Source organism: Coenobita brevimanus, chromosome 23 (genome assembly GCF_032717465.1).
Source record: "Coenobita brevimanus isolate Jiangsu-jjx chromosome 23, ASM3271746v2, whole genome shotgun sequence".
NCBI lineage: Eukaryota > Metazoa > Arthropoda > Malacostraca > Decapoda > Coenobitidae > Coenobita > Coenobita brevimanus.
The window spans coordinates 73,098,288-73,118,460 of NC_136976.1; the positions used below are offsets into that span (position 1 = coordinate 73,098,288).

Genomic DNA, 20,173 nt, shown 5'->3' on the forward strand with positions numbered 1-20,173 from the left:
GTGGGGGGGGGCAGTGACAACCCCCTCATCACACTTTATCATTGTCATCATCATCATCATCACTATCATCATCATTATTATCGTTATCATTATCTATTTATCATTTATCGCCATCATCATCATTATCATCATCATCACCACCACCCAGTCTGCCCAATGCCACGTTTGACCTCCCCTCCTTCTTCTCTTCTATCCTTTTTTACTTCATTCCTTCTTCCGTCCTTCCTTCCTTCCATCCTTCCTTCGTTCCTTCCTCTCTCCCCCTTCCTTCCTTACTCATCCTTTCCTCCCTCGTTCCTCCCACATTTCCCCTTTCCCTCCTTCCCTCCTTTTTCCTTGCCTCTCTCCTTTCTCCCTTCCTTCCTTCCTTCCTCCCTTCCTTCCTTCCTTCCTTCCTGGTGTTTACGAGGCGATTATAGTGTTATGAAAAGTCCCCAGGCACATAGCAAACCGCCCCTTTGTCTTGATTATCGGGGGAGGGAAGGAGGGAAGGAGTGAAGGAGGGAAGGAGAGAAGGAAGGAAGGAGGGAAGCAGAAGAGAAGGAAAGTCCCCAGCAGAGTCCCAGCCGCCCTTTCTGTCTTGGTTATCGGGGAAGGAGGAAGGAAGGAAGGAAGGAAGGAAGGAAGGAAAGTCCCAACACATAGTCAGTCGCTCCCTCTATCTTGCTTATCGGGTGGAGAGAGAGAGAGAGAGAGAGAGAGAGGTGAGGAACTGGATGGGGAGAACATGAGTGAGAGGGGAGAGGATATAGAAGTGGGTGGAGAGGGGGAGGGGAGAAAGGGGATGGGGAGGGAAGGGGAGGGGAGAAAGGGGATGGGGAGGGAAGGGGAGGGGTGGGGTTGGGGAGGAAGGGGGAGGGGGGGAATGGGGATGTCAAGAAAGTCGAGAGAGAGAGAGAGAGAGAGAGAGAGAGAGAGAGAGAGAGTGAGTGAGTGAGTGACAGAAAAAGAGAAAAGTTTAATACAATAAAAAAAAAGCGAACGAAAGTAACTGGAAAGAAGAAATTGAGTTGTGTTAAAGAATTGGGTGCCAGAGAGAGAGAGAGAGAGAGAGAGAGAGAGAGAGATTCAGTATTTTTTCGTTCGCAAAAACTGAAAATATTGTAGAATTTTATGGAAGCTGGACGACAGGTGACAGAGAGAGAGAGAGAGAGAGAGAGAGAGAGAGAGCGTGGGTGAAAAAATGTGCAAGGTAGAGGGTGAGAGAGTTGGCAGGTGTATGAGAGAGAGAGAGAGAGAGTTGATGAATATGTGAGATGATGCCTGACCTGGTAGAGTGGATTTTGCGTGAAAGGAAGAGTGAATGAGTGAGTGAGTGAGTGCTGGGATGTATGGGTGAGTAAATGTCTAATCTCTCTCTCTCTCTCTCTCTCTCTCTCTCTCTCTCTCTCTCTCTCTCTCTCTCTCTCTCTCTCTTTCCCTTCATTGTAATCATCATCCTTTTCTCCTTCCCTTTCTTTTCTCTGCCTCATTCCTTCCTCCTCCTCTCCCTTGCTCCCTCCCTCCCCCCCTCCCTCTTCCCCATTCTGTTTCCGTCATCTTCCTCCTCCCTATCTTTCCTTCCCCCTCCCTCCTCCCCATCTCTCCCTCCCCCTCCCTTTTCTCCTCTCTCCCTATCCTTCTCTCCTTCTCCCCTCCCTCTCCCTATCCTTCTCTCCTTCTCCCCTCCCTCGCTCCCTATCCCTTCTCCTCCTCCCCTCCCTCCTGTCCTCTCTCCCTGTCCCTTCTCCCTCTCCCCTCCCTCTCTCCCTCTATCCTCCTTCTCTCCCCCCCTCGCTCCTTCTTTATTAAAATTCGGCCCGAGAGAAGGAAAAATCACCCCGAACGATATAATTTGGGAACCTCTCGGGCGAACCATTTTGGAACCCCCGAGCGAGTTAACAGGTCTCTTTTTTCATTAATCTTTGGACGCTCACTTTAGCTTTAACAGGGTTGTGATTCTTAGAGAGAGAGAGAGAGAGAGAGAGAGAGAGAGGGAAGATAATGAAGATAGGCGTCACCAAGCTTAGACTTTCACCAACTTCCTTTTTTCTCACTATTTTCTTATCAGGATTCGCTTTTTCCGTCAGGCTTCGTCCGTCTCTTTGCGTCTCGTTTCGGCTTTATGGCCAATGATTAAAATAATTAAATTTTTGGCCGGATTCGGATCCGGAGTATCCCGCACAATAGCTCCAAGAGTTCTCAGTGAATTTCAGTGAAATTTGTGCATAGGTGGGCCATGGACCAAGAAAGAATTGATTAAAGTGGGGGGCGGATCCGTATCCTAAATCCACGGATCCGGATCCGGGATTACTGAAAAAGTTATGAACGAATTTTGATGAAATTTTGTGGAACGCTGGGCCATGGACCAAGGAAGAAATGATTAAATTTGGGGGCGGATCCGGATCCGGACCCTACATCTACGGATCCTGATCCGGGTCCTTTTCAATGACAATGGCACTGGCCGAGGTATGCGCTCTTTCAGTGCCTTCTAGTTTCTAACCTATCCCTTTTTCTATATTTCATCATCGCTCAGTCATCATCAGTCTGTCTCTCCAAGTATCTCTCATCATTAGGCTCTCTCCAACTACCTCTTATCGCTAATCCATCTCCCAACTGTCTCTCATCGCTAATCCATCTCCAAACTATCTCTGGCCGTCTCCCCGGCCCTGCCCTGCGGTGATATATCAAAGGAGCTTCACCTAATCTGGCCAGCCGTGTGATGGATCGCAAGGCACCACTACCATTCTTTGGGAAGTCACAGATGGGGAAGGAGGGAAGGAAGGAAGGAAGGACGGAAGGAGGGACGGAAGGAAGGAGGAAAGAAGGAACGAGGATGGAAGGAACGAGGATGGAAGGAGGGAGACTAGGAGAAAACTGATATGACGTGGGGAAGGAGATGAAAGTAAGGAAGGAAGGACAAAGGAAGGAATGATAAGAGAAGAAGGAACAAGGAAGGACATGATGGAGAGAGAAGTAGATAAAGAGGGAGGACCATAAGGAAATTAAGAGTAGGAAGAAGAAGAAGGAGAAAGGAAGGAGAAATATGGAAGGGGAGGGAGGATGGAGGAGACGAAGAAAGAAGAGAGAATGACGAGGAGAATAAGAGATGAACGAGGTGAAGAAGAAGAGATGAAAGGAAGATGGGGACGAGGAAAGGAAATTGGAAGGAGAGAGAGAGAGAGGATGAAAGAGGGGAAAAAATGTGAGGAAAGAAAGTATGATGAAAGGGAAAGAGGGGAAAACATAAGAAAATGAGGAAAGAAAAGGAGTGAGGAGGATAACAGTAAAGAAAAAAGAAAGGAGAATGTGAAAGAGGGGTAGGATAATTGAGAGAGAGAGAGAGAGAGAGAGAGAGAGAGAGAGAGAGAGAGAGAGAGTGATGGAGTGAGACACGAAGTTGATAAAGTGGAGGACGAAGGAGGCGAGAGTGAGGGGGAAAAAAAAAACGAGGAAGTGAAAGAGATATGACGGAAGAAGCGAGCCTGGGAAAAAAGGAAATTACGGAAGACAGGGAGGAAAGGAGGAGGAGGAGGAGGAGAGGAGGAGGGAAGAAAGGAGTGGAGAAGGAGAAGAGGAGGAAAGGAGGAGGAGGAAAAGGAGAGGTGATATAAGTACTTTTTTTTTTACGTCTATTTTCTAGTTATGTTTGCTAGATTTCTCTCTCTCTCTCTCTCTCTCTCTCTCTCTCTCTCTCTCTCTCTCTTTCATGGATGGATGGATGGATGGTTAAATAGAGAGAGAGAGAGAGAGAGAGAGAGAGAGAGAGAGAGAGAGTGGCTGCTGTGCTCAGTATCAGCTGATTAAAATCTTCTGACGTGTCTGACAATGACCTATTTTGCCTGATTAAAACACACACACACACACACACACACACACACACACACACACACACACACACACACACACACACACACACACACACACACAGACGACTTACAAAAATTTCTCTCTGGCTCCCTTTGTCAACTTAAACAATCTAACTTTTTATCCAATCATCATCATCATCATCATCATCATCATCATCAAAGTCCTCACCCCGTCTTTCTCCACTCTGACCTTTTTGCCGTTGATCTAGTCCCTCAGAAATGTGGTCAAACTATTATAATGACGTCAATTTTACAGAAATAAAAAAAAAGTTTGTTAAATTACCTGTTTACTGGAATTATAAAGGTGATCAGAGTTTGCTGGCTAATTACGTGGGAAACTGTTTTACCTCTCTCTCTCTCTCTCTCTCTCTCCCTCTCTCTCTCTCTCTCTCTCTCTCTCTCTCTCTCTCTCTCTCAATTTCCTTCCAATCCCAGCGTCTCTCAAAGGCACCAAAAAATCCGTCTTCCATGATGGGCCAATATTCAATCTTAGTGTGAGAGAAAAATCTTAAGAATCTCGTAAGACACTGAGTGAGATGGATTCTGAGATTGGTTTTTTTTTTTCTTTTTTTTTCTTTTTTCTTTTTTTTTGGCGTATTTTTGAAGGCCAAGGAGACGCGCAAACACTTCTTCGTGACTAGCTGATTGCTGATAATATTACACGTTGGCGCTTTCTGAAGATGAGGTGTGTGTGTGTGTGTGTGTGTGTGTGTGTGTGCGTGCGCGCGCGTGAGTGTGCCTGCGTGTGTCTTATAAGTGAATGGATGTGCTGGGTACTTATTATTATTATTATTGTCATTATTATTATTGTTGTTGTCATTTTCGTTATTCCGCATTTGTGTAGCTCACTCAAAAAAAAAAAATAACAATAACAACAACAATAAAAATAACACAGGGTTATAACAAAGAATTTACGTCACTGGGATATTGCATCGTCTGTCTATCTACCTATCTATTGCCAGACGCCTTAATCTCGTAAGGGGTGGCCACAAACAAATCGCCTCCATGTCGCCCTGTCCCCCGCCATTTCACTGCCCTGCATCATAGTGGCAATATTTTGGGTTAGTGTAGGGAAATATGTCGTTGATATTCCTTAAACAGCACTACTACCACCACCACAACTACTACAAATACAACAACAACTACTACTACTTCTACTACTACTACTACTACTACTACTACTACCACCATCTCCATCTTTCACTACTTCATTCTATTCATGTTCCCGCTATACGATACTATTTAGTGAAGGTCAATGATCTCGTAAGGAATGGGTTAAGCAAACTTTAGAATGTCTGAACTCCGGGAAAACTGTCTCCTTTTCAGAATCTCACGGTGGAAGAGAGAGAGAGAGAGAGAGAGAGAGAGAGAGAGAGAGAGAGAGAGAGAGAGAGAGAGATTCTAAACATGGCTCGTTTCACACACTCATTTGCATATTATAGCCCTTTTAACGCAGCCTGGAATTGCTAGTCACGAAAAAGTGCTATGGAAAGGATGTAGAGCCACAGTACCGCATTTTTCTGCCTTGAGCTGAGTGAAATAAGCCACCAAATGACGAAAATCTGGGTCAAGTTAAGGTGAAAGGAGTAGAGTTTAAACTGCATTGTATATTATTGCTGCTAATTCTTATCGTTCAGTCTGTCTGTCTAATTTCCACCGCTGGGAAATTTGGGGGGGAAACTTTTTTGTATTAGACACAATTTCCAATAATTTTCTCAAGTGTGAAAACTAGGTGGCAGTGACGTATCATCCACTCACTCCAGCAGCAATACTATGGGGTTAATTAAGATTTGTATTGAGTTCCCCCACAGACAAAGGATAAAATTATCAACAGACTTAAGATTATCTCCTAAAAGCGTGCCATATTTTCAGGGGCTGCCTGTGCTACTTGTGCTGCTGTTACTGTTCCTGCTACTGCTGTGGTTGGTGGTGGTGGTGGTGCTGCCGCTGCCGATGGGTGGGGTTGATGACGCCTGCTCGGTGCTTTCTCTCATAACACAGTGGCCTCTAACCTCTGGGGAATTACCTCCGACTCCCCTGAAGAAGGTCCCTTAGGCCGCCCACCTTCATAACCTACCTACTCCTCAACTACTACTACCACTACCACTACTACAGCTACAGCCGCCCTTTTGAAATGTGAGTTAGACGTTTGTTGGTTCGTTCCCCTTGCCTTGGCGGAGAGGTTTGTCCTTTGGCAGCCTCATCCCCAAAGCTCAGAAGCAGAGTAAGACAAGGATAGCAACACCGTGGCTCTGCATCCTTCCCAAATCACTGGTGTGTATAATGCCAGCAAAAAATAATTCCTCATTTAACAATTGATATATATACCTGTAAATTGCTGATAGGTGAACATTGCTTGAAGTTAGTGTTAGGCCCCAAGAAGAGGGCCTTTTTTCCTCAAGTATTTAAGGATCATATTCAAGACAGCAACTATGTGTAAAGATTTGTTTAATACTAAATATAAATTAGTAATATTTTTAGATCCATTAACGATGCACAACAATTTTTAAGATTAATTAAGGAGTTTTTAATGTGAGAAGTGTTTATATTTAGACTAACAGGTTAATAGAGAAACTGATTAGTGAAAATATCTGAAATGGGGAATTGTTGATAGAGGTTTGACTGAGTTATTTATTATTATTATTATTATTATTATTATTATTATTATTATTGTATTCTAATATGCAATTTCTGACACTTAAACTAATGATACCTCTTGCTGGCATTATACTACAATTGAAAACAAACTTGAGTACATTATTATTATTCTGTGTGTTTTAGTAATTCATGTGTTTATAGTTATGTATTGTATTAGGCTCCCTCCCTCCATCTACTCCTCCTTCTTCTTCTCATCTTTGTTCTTCTTTTTCTTCCTTCTCTTCTTTCCCCTTCCTCCTTGTCTTACTAACCATCCAACTCCCTACTACCACCACCCTGCTACCTCCCCGACCATCACCGCCCTGCTACCTCCCCTACCACCACCGCCCTGCTACCCCCCCATACCACCACCGCCCTGTTACCCCCCCCATACCACCACCGCCCTGTTACCCCCCCCATACCACCACCGCCCTGCTACCCCCCCATACCACCACCGCCCTGCTACCCCCCCATACCACCACCGCCCTGCTACCCCCCCATACCACCACCAACATCACCACCATCCTGCAACCCACCCTACCACCAGCACCACAACCCTGCAACCCACTCTACCACCACCATCGCCACCACCACCCTACCACCACCCTACCACCACCCTACCACCACCCAACCACCATCCTGCAACCCACCCTACCACCACCACCACCACCACCACCCTGCAGCCCACCCTACCACCACCCTACCACCACCCTACCACCATCCTGCAACCCACCCTACCACCACCACTACCCCGCAACCCACCCTACCACCACCACCACCACTACCCCGCAACCCACCCTACCACCACCACCACCACTACCCCGCAACCCACCCTACCACCACCACCACCACTACCCCGCAACCCACCCTACCACCACCACCACCACTACCCCGCAACCCACCCTACCACCACCACCACCACCCTGCAACCCACCCTACCACCACCACCACCACCCCGCAACCCACCCTACCACCACCACTACCCCGCAACCCACCCTACCACCACCACCACCACTACCCTGCAACCCACCCTACCACCACCACCACCACCACCCAACCCACCCTACCACCACCACCACCACCACCCCGCAACCCACCCTACCACCACCACCACCACTACCCCGCAACCCACCCTACCACCACCACCACCACCACTACCCCGCAACCCACCCTACCACCACCACCACCACCACTACCCCGCAACCCACCCTACCACCACCACCACCACCACTACCCCGCAACCCACCCTACCACCACCACCACCACCCCGCAACCCCCCCTACCACCACCACCACCACCACTACCCCGCAACCCACCCTACCACCACCACCACCACCACTACCCCGCAACCCACCCTACCACCACCACCACCACCACTACCCCGCAACCCACCCTACCACCACCACCACCACCACTACCCCGCAACCCACCCTACCACCACCACCACCACCACTACCCCGCAACCCACCCTACCACCACCACCACCACCACCCCGCAACCCACCCTACCACCACCACCACCACCACTACCCCGCAACCCACCCTACCACCACCACCACCACCACTACCCCGCAACCCACCCTACCACCACCACCACCACCACTACCCCGCAACCCACCCTACCACCACCACCACCACCACTACCCCGCAACCCACCCTACCACCACCACCACCACCACTACCCCGCAACCCACCCTACCACCACCACTACCACCCTGCAACCCACCCTACCACCACCACCACCACCACTTCCCAGCAACCCACCCTACCACCACCACCACCACCACTTCCCTGCAACCCACCCTACCACCACCACCACCACCACTTCCCTGCAACCCACCCTACCACCACCACCACCACCACTTCCCTGCAACCCACCCTACCACCACCACCACCACCACTACCCCGCAACCCACCCAACCACCACCACCACCACCACTACCCCGCAACCCACCCTACCACCACCACCACCACCACTACCCCGCAACCCACCCTACCACCCTGCCTACCACCACTACCCTCCCCCTGCCCCCTCCACTTCCTCTCCCTTTACTCTGCCCTGCCCTGCACCCCTACTTTGCCATGCCTCCTCCCCTCCACTGCCATGCCTCCCCCCCTCCACTGCCATGCCTCCCCCCCTCCACTGCCATGCCTCCCCCCCTCCACTGCCATGCCTCCCCCCCTCCACTGCCATGCCTCCCCCTCCACTGCCATGCCTCCCCCCTCCACTGCCATGCCTCCCCCCTCCACTGCCATGCCTCCCCCTCCACTGCCATGCCTCCCCCCTCCACTGCCATGCCTCCCCCCTCCACTGCCATGCCTCCCCCCTCCACTGCCATGCCTCCCCCTCCACTGCCATGCCTCCCCCCTCCACTGCCATGCCTCCCCCCTCCACTGCCATGCCTCCCCCCCTCCACTGCCATGCCTCCCCCCCTCCACTGCCATGCCTCCCCCCCTCCACTGCCATGCCTCCCCCCCTCCACTGCCATGCCTCCCCCCCTCCACTGCCATGCCTCCCCCCCTCCACTGCCATGCCTCCCCCCCTCCACTGCCATGCCTCCCCCCTCCACTGCCATGCCTCCCCTCCACTGCCATGCCTCCCCCCTCCACTGCCATGCCTCCCCCTCCACTGCCATGCCTCCCCCTCCACTGCCATGCCTCCCCCCTCCACTGCCATGCCTCCCCCCCTCCACTGCCATGCCTCCCCCCCTCCACTGCCATGCCTCCCCCCCTCCACTGCCATGCCTCCCCCCCTCCACTGCCATCATTGTCATGCCCTCCCCTGCGTCCTTGCTATATGCAACCATGCCCTCCCTGCACCCTTGTCATGCTTTCCCTTGAACTCTTACTGTACCGTCATGCCCTCCCCTGCACCGTTGCAATGCAGTGCCATGCCCTCCCTTGCATTCTTGTTACGCAATGCCATACCGTCTTCTACACCCTTGCTATGCCCTACCATGCCTCCCCTGCCCTGCTATTCTTGCCCTTGACCCCCTGCTATGTCCTGCTGTTCTTGCCCTGCCCTTGAACTGGCCCTCGGTTGTCTGCTGTCTTCCTCCCTCCCTCGCCTTGCCACTTGTGTAATTTGCTTAGTTTTATATATTTCTATCATCATTTTCATATCTTAGCTTGTATTCCTAAGTCCATAAATCGTGATGCTGATATTTCCCTAAGTCCAAAGTTCTCAATGTGCTCAGGTATCTTCTCAAAGTCAAAATTTTTAGCGCAACACTTTTATAAGTCCAAAATTTTGTCTAAGTCAAGTTTCTAATAATCATCCCTCATTGTCCACCCAAAATAGGTTTTCTCCATATATAGTACCTTTTCATTAGTCTATTGTTTTTTTGTATATTTTAAAAGTTCTCATTTAAATATATAATATGTTCAAAAAAAGGTATGTAAGGTATATAATAAAGACATTGTAGTAAAAGACCTTGGTTTTATTTCCACATTATGTATACAGAGGAGTTACACAAGAGCAGAGGAGTGGCAAAAATAACCTATCTCGATAAATGGGCCAGAGAAATACGGACTGGTAACCCCAAGGTGTGAGGGTTGCCAGTCCGTATTTTCGTGGCCGATTTATCGAGATTGGTTCGGTGCCCCTGAATTTTATGCCTCCGAGAGCGTGCCCTTCTCATCGCCTTGTATATGCCATGTCTTGTATCGCTCTGCCCAGCTAAAGCCAGGCAGAGCTCTATACAAGTAGACATGGCAATCAACAAAGGATGAGAAGGGCTTGGTTAACATGCATTGCTAAACACTCTGTGCAACCAAGCAGCCTGTGTTTGCCTTAATGCATGTTAAAGATCAACACAAAAATCGCACCCTACTCATCTGACATATGACACAGTTTCAGCACCAGTTGCTTCCAGATCACTGAGACCTGGGCAATGCAGGAATATTTGTCAAAATGGCATAGATCAATGGACTGAGTAGGCCCAATTAACTCCTTCAGTACGAGGATGGTTTATTCCTGCTGACACCACACAATTCAGCTTAAGGGGGTGACATACTGGAGGGGGAGCGCAGGGCAGGTATGGGAGGGCGTGGCTGGGTACGGCAAGGGGGGGGGGTGACATACTGAAAGGGTAGGGCAGGGCAAGAATTGGAGGACATGGCTGCGTATAGCAAGGGGTGACTTCTCGTGCAGGGGTAGGACATGGCAGATATGCGAGGACACGGCTGGGTATGGCAAGGGGGTGACTTCTCCTTGAGGGGTGGGACATGTCAGGTATGGGAGGACATGGCTGGGTATAGCATGGATGCAGGGTAGGTCAGAGCCAGGAGAGGAGGGTAGGGATGGCAGGACAAGATAGGGATGGTGCCTAAGCTGAAGAAAGTAATGTGGCAGCAGCAAGAATAAACCTGAATAAAATCATCAGGGAAGCATCAACAATACACTGAGGGAAAGACATCACGGTATTGAAGGGGTTAAAAGATACTAACATGCACTGGTTGTCGTACACGTGAAATATCCATCAACAAAATCACATTCCACTAAACCTAACTATTTTATAATCTTCACTAACTTGGCCCAATTTTTTAATCCTTTTCCAGCTACGTCGCATAACTCGGGGCATAGGAAGGTTATACTATGGATCAAAATCTTCCATAGTCTGTTAGTCACTTGTATCATGTTTAAAGATTCTATTATAACTCTTAATTCAGGCTGGAAACATTACCATTTTGGCCCAAGTTAAAGTTCAGAGCATAATCCCGTAGAAAACAATTCCATACAAATATATAACTCATGGCCATATGACTATAACAGAAAGCTAAGGTGTGGACATCCTACCTGCCTATAGCCAGACGCCTCAATCCCGTAAAGGGTGGCCACAAACAAATCTCCACTTCATGCCCTCCCCTCTCTCATGTACCTCTCCACTCCCCCACCATCTCATCCTGTCTCCATGTCACTTACACTCTCCTACTTCCTCTCTCTCTCTCTCTCCATCCCCCCTACCTTACACTTCTCTCATATACCTTTCCACTCCATCCCTCCATCTCATCCTCGGTCTCTCCCTCCTCCACCTCACTCATTCAGACACTTCTACTTAGTCTCCTGCTCTCCATTCCCCCAACTTACACCCCCCCCCCCACCCACACTCGTATAATATACCTCTCTACCCCATCCCTCTATCTCATCCTCAGCCTCTCTCTGCCTCTGCCCCCATCTCCACCTCACTCACAAACGCTCCTACATAGTCTCACTCTCCATCCTCTTCCCTCAACATACACAAACCTCTCTCTCATATACCTCTCTACTCCATCCCTCCATCTCATCCTGGGTCTCCCAAATCTAATTTTCGCAGCAAAAGGCAACAGAGTGACCTATCATCTCTGACTAGACTCATGTGGATTGATGGCATAACATAGCTAACATTAACAGAGTCCTAAAAAAAAAAAAAAAATTCTAGCGATAAGGCCACAAGTTATATCATTATGTAACAAGTAACATTTCTTGCCTTTAAGACTCAGTTCCCTTTAAAAAAAAACTTGAAAAACAGCGTTACCTCAGTCTCGTAATTAACAGCCTCTTGCAGTTTACATCTCTTATTTATTAATTTCCTGAATATATAACAAATCGAGACACGCATCTTTATCACTCCTGGTCTGGTGCAAGTGGGCAACTAATAATAGAAAGTATGATGTATATATAAAATCAGTATGCAGTTCCCGGCCTTCCCAGTCATTTCATACTCATGCAATTGGTCTTTAAGTCCAGCATGACGAACACAATAGCAGCTAATTTTTATGCTATTTTCTCAGAAAGATTTAAATTTACAAATATCATTCAATGCAAGGATGAAGGAGCCAGACACTAGAATGCCTGAAAAATTGTTCTCAACATAAAATAAAGAGCTAAGAGCCAAATTCAAGATCCATTAATTTCGAGATGCCTGGACACAGCATTTAAGCCTGGAGGGTCATGAGCAGTAGCATACAAAGAGAAGGGCAATTCCAGAGTTAACCTGATGCATACATGAAAGACTGGGAGGAACAGTTAACTCTTGCGTTAGAGAGCTGGACAGAGAAGGGACGAGAATTTGCTACGCATTCGCCAGACTGGTGGACGGATGCAAGCAGGCAGTTCAGGGGAGCAGTGACCATTGACGTAGCGATAGAAATGAGATAAAGATGCAACAGTTGTAGTCAGAGGGAATGAAAACTGGCGCTGCATCACAATGTGCCATTAAGCAAACTGTTGAGAAGCTTCAAAAATTCTGTCTGCACTGGGAGTTTTTTTTTTTTTTTTTTTTTTTTTTTTTTTTTTTAAGCTTCAGTTCTTGGGTTACGTATTTTGTATATTGATTAAGTCACAAACATATTTCACTCATTGGCAAGACAACTGACGTAAGATTTCAAAAAGCACGTTTAATTTTTCTGCTTCCAAAATATCGGAAATTCTATGACTGGCTCGTCAAATTCAAGCTGTTCTTCATACTACAAACGTCTTGAAGGCAAGAAATGTACTCCACTACATGAAATATTAAAACATTTATATTAAACAATAATTTATTGGAATGAAGAAAATATTTTATGGTCAGCACATATAAATCTATAAGTAATGGATGTGGGATCATGAGGGCCGAAATAAAGTAAAATCTAATAAGCAAAGAAATGCTGAAAAAAAGGGTCTGAGTGGCCAAGAGATGCTCCCACATCCACAAATACAACAAATACATAGACGGCGCATATACAGGTGTCCTCGTGTAAAGTCACAGGTATGGCTTAGTCTTCCTTCTGTACAACTGGTAATGAACATTTTTTTTTTTCCCCTGCTTAATAAGATTTATAGGTACATCCCTTTCAGCTGACACACCTGGACTCCCAAAAAGGATCGGGAGGGTTGCATTGTTAGATAACCCTTAATTATGTGGTACGATTAAGTGTCCTTGGTAATTGTTTCATTTCCTATCGTTTATGAAGGTTCCAACACACATGCATGCATCTGCCTTGGTCACCTAATGGTTACCCTCCATGCTACTCGATCTCTGGCAGCCTCCCTGTTCAGTCCCTTAACCCTCAGGTCTCTGACGTCATCCCAATCTTTTTTTTGGTCTGCCTCAAGCAGTTCTACCCTCAACATTCACGTCTCGCCCTCCAAATCCGGTTATCCTCCTCCTTCCTCTTCACATCCCCAAACCATCTCAATCTACCCCTCATCACAACATCAACACATTCAAGTACCATCGTTCCTCTCAACTCCTCAATCGTATTCCGAACACCTCCACCAAAGGCCTGTCATTCAAGGATGCACTACACACAAGTCTAATCATTATCAATTCTGTATGAGCCAACGAATATCCTCTTGCTTCACTACATGCTCCTAAAACATGCTGCATACAAAGATCCCTAAGCACTTACCACCGAAGGAAAGCCCTCTCAGTGTCAGGAAAGGCAACAGCTCCCTGAACTTCCACCAACCACTCCTTAGGATGGCCAAACAGCTAGCTTCAGTCCCACCGGCGGCAAATATGTTCCCTAAATCACAAAATTCTTCCACCCAAGCAAAAGACGCACCAGAAAGATCAATCCTTTCACACCTGACAGTCTCTGCATCCTCTCCCTGCCAAATCACTCACCTAATCAGCGTCTTTCAGTCTACCTTTAACACCACTATATCTCATATGCACCCACTTATACTGCACAAGATGGAGTTACGTCCCATACCTATGTGACAAACCACACCTGGCCACATTTTCTCTGCTTTGACAGTACCGCCACCAGCCCTAGATAACATTTTTGTTTCCTAGTCACACGAACCCTCCAATCTGACTACACTCTGCCAGCAACGGAGACAAAAGGGAATAGGGATCTGTCAGGTTTGACAACATGCTATAATAATGAAACTTGATAAGCAATGGAGAGGGTTGCCTGCACGAGGTGGCAATCTCCTTGGTTACTAGTCATATCAATGTGGTATAGCAATATGACAACTTGGAAACAAAATTCAGCACTTCATGATTAGCACAAACGAGTCTAGGGACAAATGGGTAAACTACTTGGATTATGAAACAATTTCTTTCTATATATACACCTTTAGTTCTTCCACTAACATACCACAGCACTTCTTCGTGACTAGCACAGACGAGGACCTTCTGTATATGCAGCTATAGCTTTCACCTTAACTTGGCTAAAATTTATCTTTTTAGCAGCTTACTTTACTTGATTCAATAGGAAAAAAAGACAGCAATGGCTCTACATCCTTTCCACAGCACTTCTTCGTGATAAGCAAAACTAATTTTAATCTATAGTCATAATTAAATGCTTAAGATTCAGAGATGGTATAGTTTTAGGCCAAAGTTTAACCATTTCCGTAGCACATATTCGTGACTAGCATGGTAATTTTTGACCTAAGTTAATCCTTTTCCACAGCACTTCTTTGTGACTAGCATGGCAATTTTAGGCCAAGTTGAAGCAAAAAGAGAGATGCAGTATTAACACATTACCAATCTCCATGCAACATAAGGCATTTCCACTGACACAGCTTGGTTGATCTTTCTGTCTTATCATTTTCTTGAGTCATCTCGCCTCCTGGAAATACAGAAAAACACTAGCTGGTTTGTTTTTATCTGAGGGAACTGTACCACTCCCAAAACAGACATACTAAGCTGTGGATGCTGAGGCACAAGACACCTAAACCCACTAAACCACCAGGCACCCAAACCCACTACACCACCAGGCATTCAAACCCACTACACCACCAGGCATTCAAACCCACTACACCACCAGGCATCCAAACCCACTACACCACCAGGCATCCAAACATCACACCACCACCACACACCCAAACACCAGAGCACCACACACCCAAACACCAGAGCACCACACACCCAAACACCACACCACCACACACCCAAACACCACACCACCACACACCCAAACACCACACCCAAACACCACACCCAAACACCACACCCAAACACCACACCCAAACACCACACCCAAACACCACACCCAAACACCACACCACCACACACCTAGCACGAACCTCATATGAACACAAAAACACACACTTACCATTCAAACACCAGCCAACTGGATCACCTAAACACAAGATCAGTTTAAATTCCATACCTAAATAAGACCCAGTATTCCAAAGCACATCCAGCTGGACCACCTTAACCCACTAGACCACCAGGCTATCTATCTATCTATCTATCTACACCAGGCATCTACAGTAAATACAACACCAAACACCCACTTAAATTCCAAACACCAGCCAACGGGAACACCTTAACCCACTGAATAACAACAACGACGAAGAGGATGGCCAAAGTTTTAAGGATGGCAAAAACTATAAACACCGCAAATACACCTAAAAAATTATACACCTTACTCCCAGTGTGTTTTATCTATCCATATCTATTGAAGCAATCCTAGAGACCGTATATTCAAGTATGGATTACGTGAGAAATCTAAAACAGTAACAAAAAAAATCTTTCCAAACAAAAATTGAACGAAAGGTAAAGATCCATTCACTAAAAGGTATATGGACACTGCATTTAAAAGGTTGTCACAGGCAGAAGGTCAAAGGCAGAAGGAAAAACATTCAAAGGCCGAAGGAGAAAAAGGAATTTTCAGTTAATCATTACCTCTTTTTTTTCTTCTTCTTCTTTTATGTGTTGGGCCTAATATAACACAGCTACTCTACTGCCTGATTACAAACATTTCTCAACTACCTCCTTATCCCTCGAAAGGAAGATGGTGGACTCCAGGAGAGGAGTAACTTAAGCCTGCAATCTACCCAGTTCAAAAATTCAAATGGGCCAAGGAATGAATTCAGAAATACTCCCCTAGCACCTCCTCCTCAGTGATTTATGTTTTACTTCATTCTTGCTACCACCAGGCATTGTACAACAGAGGACCCATGGCTCAGAGGGTTAATGAAGGCTTTTTTTTTTTTTTTTTTTTTTTTTTAAAGGTGTGTGGTAAAGATAATAGTCCAAAATTAGCATAAATAAAATATAAATCAGTCAAGAAGCTAAGGGGACCAATGCAACTTAGAAAATAAGAATCACATGGAAGACAAGGCTTTTCTATCAACACTGCTGTCCCTTTCAAACACACCCTCAAGCTGTCTTTCGTTCAGCCCCTGGAATCCTGTCACTTGTTGTAATTCACTCCTACAAACACCCAATGGCTTTATCCAGCTTAGGGGATATTTTCTTTAGTGAAGGCGTAATAATGAGTACACTTAACCTGTTCCAAGTCTCCAGGCTTATTAAAAGTTTACAGAATATTTAACAATGCAACATACACAAGGTGGAATGGGTGACTGATAATTTCCAGATACTATATATGGTTGTTAGTCATATTTACCTGCTGTACCACACGCCAGCTGCAGGTGTTTCCAATTAGCAATTCTGAGTATATAAATTTCAGCAATACTCTTTCAAATTTTCCTTACTGAGGTAATTAACTGTAGGCTTTTAGTGCATTCCAACTTTCCAGCATCTACGGAGAAAAGTTTTGCAACCAAGTGGCAATTAGCAACAGCTGGTACCATTGCATGATTTAACGAAAGCTATACAAGATTTACATTACACTCCACCAGGCCTATCTATAGTTAATTCAACAGACTGGCATCTAAATGGTTGAGTAGCTGTTACACACGAGTAATCAGCATTCTAGAGTTGCTCCCCCATTTTAAAGGTGGTAGTGGTGTTGGTGGTGGTGGTAGCTCTCGTGAACTCTACCACTGTCTGTCTCTCTATCTATCTATTTATCTATCTATCTAGTATGATTTGCAATTATAATATGGAGACCTACCACACCACCAGACACCATCCCAGCATGGGTGGCCTTCCCTGCCATCAAGCTGCCCCTCCTCTCCGACTGCCTTCAAGTACAAATATGCTTCAGAACTCATTAACCCTTTAACTACAACGACAGTGCTACCTGAACAACAAGTTAAATCTTATGCTGAAGGACAGAACTGAGGGCTTTATCTTACCCCTCCATCTCAAGGAGTAAGTCAATATTCTTGCCAGACAGGAATCTCTCTCAAAAGGAAAATGGTGGACTGCAGAAGGGTAATTTCAGCCTCAAGTCTCCCAGATTGAAGTGGCGATAAGCATGAACCCAGAACTGAGTTAAAGGCTCTAGCAAAGTGCCTCAGGGAAAAATATATCAAAATTTGCATAGTAACCACTGCATCTATGCCTAAACAATATAATGCTACTTCCCTATTCAAGTAATGCTAAGGTAGAAAGTTATTTATCTAGTGACAATCTTTATTTTCCTTCATCCCGATCTCTTCCATCTAATGCTGGGGAGAGGCAGCGTGAGAGAGCAAGGACAGAGAAAAACACAATAAGGGGAGTTGTTAAATCTAGATCATCTCGGCCTCTTTACCCGCCTATGGATGGGATGAGGCACGTGTCCGAACAGGAGGGAGAATTAGCCAACCTTTCATTCATTCGTTCGTTTATAGAGACCCCAACATGCCTCCATACATCGGACTAGGTCACTCCCAGCAGCAGCTCTGTTCAGCCCCCTGTCCCCGAGGTCACACATCATCCCAAGTCTTTCAGTCCTTCTCAACTCTACCCTCAACGTTCACACACATCACCCTCCGCACCCAGCTGTCATCCTCCATCCTCTCTACATTCGCAAACCATCTCAGTCTACCCCTCGTCACAACGCTAATACATTCAGGTCCCATCCTTCCTGCCAAACCAACCCAATCTACCCCTTCTTTTCAAATTATCTTCAACATTCACTCCTCACACACTCTGCACCCAGTTCTCATCTTCCTCTCCTCATCCCCAAACCATCTCAGTCTACCCCTTCCTCTCGACTCTACTCCCAACGTTCACACCTCTCACTCTCCACAGTTATCCCCCATCCTCTTCACATGCCCAGAGAAATGGACCACATTAAATCTATTTCACTGCACCTACATATTCATTTTACCTCTGCTCTCACGCACACTGGATAAACACTTCGGTCCCACACTTCGGTCCCACACTTCGGTCCCACACTTCGGTCCCACACTTCGGTCCCACACTTCGGTCCCACACTTCGCCCCCACACTTCGCCCCCACACTTCGCCCCCACACTTCGCCCCCACACTTCGCCCCCACACTTCGCCCCCACACTTCGCCCCCACACTTCGCCCCCACACTTCGCCCCCACACTTCGCCCCCACACTTCGGTCTCATTCACACTAGTTCTCTAATATTTCTTGAATGGTCTACGGTATATCCTGTTAACTTACTCGAAGATCGGTATCCAAATAACGGATGATAATTGTGCTACTCAAAGAAGTGCTATGGCAAAGGTGTGTAGGCCAGGTAGTGACAATCTGACATTAAGATATATTAAACTAAAAAGGGACAAATCTACAGCACGGCAAAAAAAAAAAAAAAAAAAAAAAAAAAAAAAATAGTTTCAGCTTAACCGTGAGAAAAATTGTCTTACTAGAAAATTCTTACCTGATGGAACTGGTCTACTCAACTTCAGTACGTAATTAACTACACAAAATTTAATTCATTTCGGCATTACGGTGGTTCGAACGAGTGCTTAATTACTATACCTTTATTTTCACTGGACAACTAACTCCATCAATACTGTGTTGGTGTTTGAATCCAGTTTATCTATTGCCAGTTACCTTGATCATATAGGGGGTGGCTCTAAAAATTGCTTCTACATTGCCCTGTCCTTCGCCATTTCGCTGCCCTCCCTCCAACTCACACACCCCTCTCCCATCTCCCCCACCCATCTCTCTCCCCCATCTCCCTCTCTCTCTCCCATCTCCCCCTCTCTCTCCCATCTCCCCCTCTCTCTCTCCCATCTCCCCCTCTCTCTCTCCCATCTCCCCCTCTCTCTCTCCCATCTCCCCCTCTCTCTCTCCCATCTCCCCCTCTCTCTCTCCCATCTCCCTCTCTCTCCCATCTCCCTCTCTCCCATCTCCCCCTCTCTCTCCCATCTCCCTCTCTCCCATCTCCCTCTCTCTCTCTCTCTCTCCCATCTCCCTCTCTCTCTCTCTCTCTCTCCCATCTCCCTCTCTCTCTCTCTCCCATCTCCCTCTCTCTCTCTCTCTCCCATCTCCCTCTCTCTCTCTCTCTCCCATCTCCCTCTCTCTCTCTCCCATCTCCCTCTCTCTCTCTCCCATCTCCCTCTCTCTCTCTCCCATCTCCCTCTCTCTCTCTCTCTCCCATCTCCCTCTCTCTCTCTCTCTCCCATCTCCCTCTCTCTCTCTCTCTCCCATCTCCCTCTCTCTCTCTCTCTCCCATCTCCCTCTCTCTCTCTCTCCCATCTCCCTCTCTCTCTCTCTCTCCCATCTCCCTCTCTCTCTCCCTCTCTCTCTTTCCCATCTCCCTCTCTCTCTTTCCCATCTCCCTCTCTCTCTTTCCCATCTCCCTCTCTCTCTTTCCCATCTCCCTCTCTCTCTTTCCCATCTCCCTCTCTCTTTCCCATCTCCCTCTCTCTCTCCCTTCTCCCTCTCTCTCTCCCTTCTCCCTCTCTCTCTCCCATCTCCCTCTCTCTCTCTCCCATCTCCCTCTCTCTTTCCACTCACATCTTCCATCTCATCCGTGGCTGTTATATAGGAATGAGTTCTTGGTCAATCTACCCTTCCATAATTACCTGACTACAACAGGTGAAAATTCTAAGGGAAGTTATCAGGAAAAAAAAAAATGCATTACAGTGCAATACTTATCCGAACAGACTTATGCC

The 20,173-nt window shown here is 46.8% G+C and overlaps 1 protein-coding gene across 1 annotated transcript in view; it reads right to left on the reverse strand.

The window, feature by feature from the left end:
• The window catches only part of LOC145392796 (uncharacterized), a 144,763-nt gene extending 126,106 nt beyond the window's left edge, over positions 1-18,657 (reverse strand). The window contains 1 exon segment of the mRNA XM_080267083.1: positions 18,426-18,657. Coding sequence (XP_080123209.1) covers positions 18,426-18,657 — 232 coding nt within the window.
• Between the last annotated feature and the right edge of the window lie 1,516 nt (positions 18,658-20,173).